At 38.0% G+C, this 6360-nt stretch overlaps 1 protein-coding gene across 2 annotated transcripts in view; it reads right to left on the bottom strand.

The window, feature by feature from the left end:
• cxcl14 (chemokine (C-X-C motif) ligand 14) overlaps window positions 1–6360 on the bottom strand; it is a 7385-nt gene continuing 1025 nt past the window's right edge. Inside the window, exons 2-4 of one of the 2 annotated variants that reach the window (XM_085905502.1) lie at window positions 5414–5519; window positions 860–973; window positions 1–472 (exon numbers count right to left, since the gene is read on the bottom strand). In XM_085905502.1, coding sequence (XP_085761628.1) covers window positions 457–472; window positions 860–973; window positions 5414–5519 — 236 coding nt within the window. In that variant the 3' untranslated portion in view covers window positions 1–456. Of the gene's footprint in view, window positions 473–859; window positions 974–4062; window positions 4367–5413; window positions 5520–6360 lie in introns of those variants that run through there. The other variant, XM_085905503.1, reaches the window with a different exon arrangement.

Below are 6360 nucleotides of genomic sequence, written 5' to 3'. Positions count from 1 at the left end.
TATGGACATTTTATTGCTGCGATTATTATTTTGTATACACACAATCGAACGTTGAATGGTGTATTGGTCAATCCACCAAAGCCGAAAAAACATTGAAATCAAATATCAAAACAACTATAATGCTGCCACTTTACACACATCACTATAAAGATGCTAATAGACATCAGTGTTTACAAAATGGACTAGAAATTGGAATGCATACAAAATAAGAGTAATGAATGATGTACATACATATGTGCAGGTATATTTGTGCAGCAAAAACAAAACAAAAACATTCAAGAGTAATGTAATTACATATTGTTAAGTTTAACTCTTGATGGCTTCCACAGAATAAGAGAATGATGTACTGCAGAAATTTGCGACATCTTAAACAGTTCCGGTGGTTGTTGTTTTCTTTTATTTAGACTTTTAAAAAAAATGTTTTTCTTCTTCTTGTGATGAAAAGTTGTCAATGTGTTAGGCTTCATATACCCTGCAGGGGGAAAAGAGAGTTGATTAAAATAAGATTTTTAAAAAGTTGCATTTTTAGTTGGCTTCGGTGTCATCTCTGCTCCTTGGTGGGGATACTGGTTTACAGCATTGTCAAGTCTTTTTCTTAAATGTATTTATTTTCAATAGCGTTTTGATACAACTGCTATGATTCATAGTTCTGAAATGAAAAATTAGACTTGTATTTGTTTTGTGATTTTAAAAATCATCTTAGTCGTGTGTACTTTTGTAGCAAATGTCCCATTGAGACTGTACAAATTGTTGGGAAACATTGACATACCACGCATGATCATTACAAGGGGTTTATTTCTAATTGTTTTTACTATCAAATAGATGGTAATATGAATATTTGAATATAAAATGATTTCACCTGTGCTTGTCTTTCCAGATGTAGAACCATCTGACCAGATTCTTGGTGCTCTGCAGTTTAGGGTGCAGACAGTACTCCTGGCCCTTGAAGCGAGCCACGTTCTCCATCGTCACGCTGAAAGGGGGAAGAAAATCAATAGTGAATCGTACAACTTAGTCGTTGTCGAAATGTAGAATGTGAGATATGAAGTTGGCACGGTTTGAATTGTAAAAAAACCCATTGTAGGTGTGGTATTTCGATAAAAAGTGGGAATTTTATAAATACAGGGGGGAAACATATCTAAGAAGTCCTGAATGAAGTATTTTGAAATTGGAATCGTTTTAATAGGCGGATGGAGGAGGTTAAAATGTAAAATACGTCAATTTGTGCAGTTCACAGTGAAAATATAGGAATTTTGTGAAGGGAATAAACAGCTCCATTTATGTCCTGAACGAGACGAGCAGTTCGAAGTTAGAATGGTTTGAATTGGTTGAGAAATGGGGAAGGAGGAGGTAAATATTGACAAAACTAAATATGAAATCTCTCAATCTCATTTAAATTAGTATTACAGCATAATTTATGGTGTCATATCCTGTAGGAATGTATCAGTCATTTTAAATCGTACTATATCTTGTCCTATTGTATCTAGTTTTGTATCCATCATGAGATATGGCTTCTTTTTGTCCCGCATCCATCCAATTAGTATATCCTGTCCTGCTGTATCAGAGATTAGATCATATGATACCAGATCACACAGGTCTATCCTTGTAGGCTGATTGAAGTGGTGAGTCTTAACTTATAAAAGCACGTTGATTTGCGTTTTTAGTTTTTTAGTTGAAAGTTTTAAAGTTTGATTGATTGAATGATTCTTTTGAGTCACATCTTTCGCCACATATCCTATCCTCCTGTATGGTATCATTCTTTTGTTCTTTGTACCAATTAGATTGTATGCTATCATTTGATACCGTACCAGTCCCATTGTATCCTAGAATGTCATGTCAAATGGTATCTTGTGCTATTGTATTCAGTTGCATTGTGTTGTATCATATCTTTTTTTTTTTTGCTCATGGTCGGTATCCGATTGCATTGTATTGTCTGGTATCATGGCTGATTGCATCATATTTTCCAGACATTCATATCCAATTGTATCATACTGTGATCTGTCATATTCTATGTCATTGAATACACTGTTAAGAAATGAAGGCCAAAAATCAATTTTAAATAGTTCAAAACATATAGGTGAGAATCAAAACAACATGCTGAGTATTGGCTGCTATGTGAAAGTGCCATTGTGTTTTATTTAGTTGCACAGAACACACACACACTCAGAAGCTTGAGAACATTCTTTCTTTTGTATGCAAGACGATAAACGACAATTCTTTGGCCCCCATTAAACTCGCTTATTGCATTATATAACAATACGTTCAACAATTTCACATGAGAACTCCATGAACAGGCCCGGCTTGCTTGTAACCTCTTGCCTGGCATGTGGCACATTTAGGCCAAAGGGAGAGAAAAATGTGGGAAAAACACCCAGCATGCCCTGGCCTCTCCATCCAACTGCCATGAATGTTAAATGAGTTGACTTGGAGACAAATGGGCTGTATTTCTTTCGTAAAAGTCATTGATCATAGGATTAGATTAGAGGCTTTTTTAATCTATTTCCTGAACCGTTTAGTTTCACAGCATGATATGCATTGTATGAGTGTGTGTGTGTGTGCGTGCGTGTGTGCACTTGCGCCTTTGTTCATAACAGTTACACTTCCACATCTTTATGTTCACTGACTAGGTGAAAGTCCACCGTACAGAAAAACCATATACATACATAGATCCATCAATTTTCTGTACCGCTTTATCCCCATGGGGATCGCGGGGGTGCTGGAGCCTATCCCAGCTTTCAACGGGCAGTAGGCGGGGGACACCCTGAACGGGTAGCCAGTCAATCGCAGGGCACACAAAGACGGACAACTATCCGCACTCACACTTTGGGGCAATTGCCCAATCGGCCTACCAAGCATGTTATTGGTGGGAGGAAACCGGAGTGCCCGGAGAAAACCCACGTGGATACGGGGAGAACATACAAACTCCACACAGGGAGGACCGGAGGTGGAATCGAACCCGCACCCTCCTAACTGTGAGGCGGAGGTGCTAGCCAGTGCACCACCGAGCCGCCCTACATACATACATATATATAAAAAATCTAAACCTTCATGAACATATTGTAAATGTATATATGCACACTTATTTGATTAAAGTTGACCATGGAAACTGCGCCCTCAAAGTTTTTGGTATCGCAGTTTGAACAGTGTCGTCTGTGGCTGTTGAGAGCAATACGGGAGTAGCAGTCTCCGCCACACATATAGTCGATTTGGTTGGTTGCAACGAGGTCCTCTTTTTAATGACCTGGTGTGTGATCCTGTCCTTCAGCTGATTATGGAGCTGCTGCGGTTGGCTTCAAAGACCTCTCAGTTCCCCGTATTGATGGCCGGGGCCTGAAGTCACGTTTGCAGACATCTTTATATCGTAGCTGCGGGCAGCCTGGAAGTCTTATGCCAGAGGTGAATTTGCCTTGCAACACACATGGCCGACGGATCCAGCGCTGCTTTTGCAACGTGTACATTGTGGGGAGGCCAGCATGCTCCAGGACTCTGTGTTGGGCAACTTAGATGCGGCGGAGAGATCACAAGTGAAAGCTGTTCCTTTTGTTCTTGCTTGATGTATGTTGATCTGGTATTAAACTTCAAATGAAAATGGCAAAAAAAAAAAAACATTGAAGCACTTTGCCCCTTTCTTTGGAGGTATTTTATGTAGTCAAAACTGCACTCTCTCATGTAAAGTTGAAAAAAATGGAGGCAAAAGTGGTTAAAGAGAGGCCATTCAGGCCCTTCTGGCTGGTGTTGAGCAGTTTTTCAACTAGAATGCCTAAACAAGCCAAACAAGCCTTGTGAGCCAAACTACTGCAAAATCAACAAAAAGACACTTATTCCTCTCTCTCTCCCCCTCTCCCCCTCTTTTTGTCTATCTCTCATTTAGTGCCTTTTGCCTCAAACTCACAGAGAGACTCATTTTTCACTGGGCACCAGTAAGGTGGCGGCCCACTCGTCTCATGCTAATAGAGCAACCCGCAGAGATGGCAAGCGACACGCTACCACTGAAAATGTGATGTTTTTGAGGATTATTTGTATACAACACACACGATAGCCCATATCTCACCGTGCTGTGAAGACTGGCAGAGGTTTGCGCACAGCCTGAATTTTGTTTCTTTGTCAGGGTTCGTTCAAGGTCACAAAGACATTCGCTAGACATTTGCCAACAGTTTTAATAGTCATCAACAGTTTTTGAAAGTTCAAAATTTCTTTGCGACAGGAAAAACTGTTTGCAACCGTTTCCAACCTTTTCGCAAACCCTGAAAAATATTTTGTGCACAAACACTTGTGTCTCAGTGAAATATGGGCTTAACATGTAGTGGCATTCTGCACATCCTTGTAACGGATCTTTGGTCCTTTTCTGGTGCCCGGCCCTTGTAGGCTATAGAAAAGAACAATAACAACGAAAAAGGTTCATAAAAATCATCTGCTGTTGTTGTCATGATACTTTGATTTTTACACTTGTCTTTAGAAAACCCCTCATGGCAGTACACTGCCTCTTAGTACATAAGGACGTAAGACGATTTCATTTTCTTTCTCCCAGAGATCATATTTAACTGTAGTGAACTCTCCAATGGCCCCTTTATCATGCACGTAAAGTACCTGATCTGCATTTTCAGATTTAATAGCAGGTAGTATGTCCATCAAGCTAAAGCCTGACTTCTTTTCTCAATGTAGAGCAGGGGTGCCCAAACTTTTTCAGCTCGTGAGCTACTTTTGAAATGACCAAGTCTACATTGTAGAGGTTAAAAACAACCAGTAAAAAAAAAAAAAGTAAAAAATGTAAACTTGGCCATTTTGTAATAAAAGCATCAAATTATTCTTTTGTAACATATTGTAGCATATTTAGCAATTAAACAACAATATTATTTTTGCACATTCTCATGAAATGGTGGAAAAGATCTATTACAAAAATGGTAAAAGTAAATATGAAGGAAGTATTTTCTGCAGTTTACACTTAATCGTATTATTGAAATGTATGATAGAACCAACTAATTACTTTCGTAATGAAATGGGAATTTATAAATTTAAATTGTCATATATATCTGTATATATTATATATATATATATATATATATATATATATATATATATATATATATATATATATATATATATATATATATATATATATATATTTCAAATTATGTTAACGACTCAGTTTCATTTCTGTGATATGTTTCTCGGTAATTATGCAAGTTGGCCATTTGTCTTCATTTTAAAAACGTCATTAAGTTGTCTAAAATTTATGTGGCGCTTTTCGGTTTTTCAAGAGTGTGATGTCACAATTGGCCTGCAGATGGAAGCCAAGTGCACATCTTACGCAACTGGCTTGTGAAGCTGACATAACACCCCCCCCCTCAGTTGTGGTTCCCCTTCAATTCACATGAACAACAGAAATGAGGAAAATTAAAAAACAAATACTCACAATATCATCTTTTCTTGACAGTAGGGGTGTTTGGGTTTGAGCTCCAGCTTCTGCACATCCTTGTAACGGATCTTTGGTCCTTTTCTGGTGCACCGGCACTTGTAGGCTATAGAAAAGAACAATAACAACAGAAAAAGGTTCATAAAAATCATCTGCTGTTGTTGTCATGTTATTTTGATTTTTAAACTTGTCTTTAGAAAAGCCCTCATGGCAGTACACTGCCTCTTAGTACATAAGGAAGTAAGACGATTTAATTTTTTTTCTCCCAGAGATCATATTTAACAGTAGTGAACTCTCCAATGGCCCCTTTATCATGCACGTAAAGTACCTGATCTGCATTTTCAGATTTAATAGCAGGTAGTATGTCCATCACATTGGTGTGCAGGTGTATCCAAATTTTTGTCCAGTTGTCATCGTTCATCGGCTTCAAGGGGACATCACTCCCTGTTTACTGACAGTTGTGTGACTGCCTAATAAAATGTATTTATTTTGGTTTGCTGTGTTGGGGCGGAGGTAGAGAGCCAAGGTTGCTAACATCTGTTTGCTTGCGCACAAACAAAGCTGTTACATCCCTCACTCACAGCCAAAACACAAACACTACATGATAACAAAGGCCTATCAAAATGTTGTTTTTGAGTTGAAAAAAAATGTGAGAGTCCTATAAATTTATCTTTTTTCCCAATTAAAATTTCCAATGCCATAATTCATAGAAATACTATTCCATCATAAAACTGATGGGAGCAGAATGTGTTGCAATTGCAGAAGTCGCATGGCTCAGTCTTAACTGCTCCACAGATGGATGTTGAGGGTGGGGGATAAAATCTTTAATATGCAGCTTAAAAACAACAACCAAGGGGTTAACTGCAAATGTGTATGGGATATATCCAAATATGAATATATATATATTTTTAAAAATGCAAAATGAAAAACCAATAACTATAATAAAT

The sequence above is a fragment of the Syngnathus leptorhynchus genome, chromosome 2, assembly GCF_054491065.1.
Source record: "Syngnathus leptorhynchus isolate UIUO chromosome 2, UIUO_Slep, whole genome shotgun sequence".
NCBI classification, from domain to species: domain Eukaryota; kingdom Metazoa; phylum Chordata; class Actinopteri; order Syngnathiformes; family Syngnathidae; genus Syngnathus; species Syngnathus leptorhynchus.
Note: the sequence above shows the minus strand (reverse complement) of the source record. Positions and strands in the feature narration are given on the sequence as shown.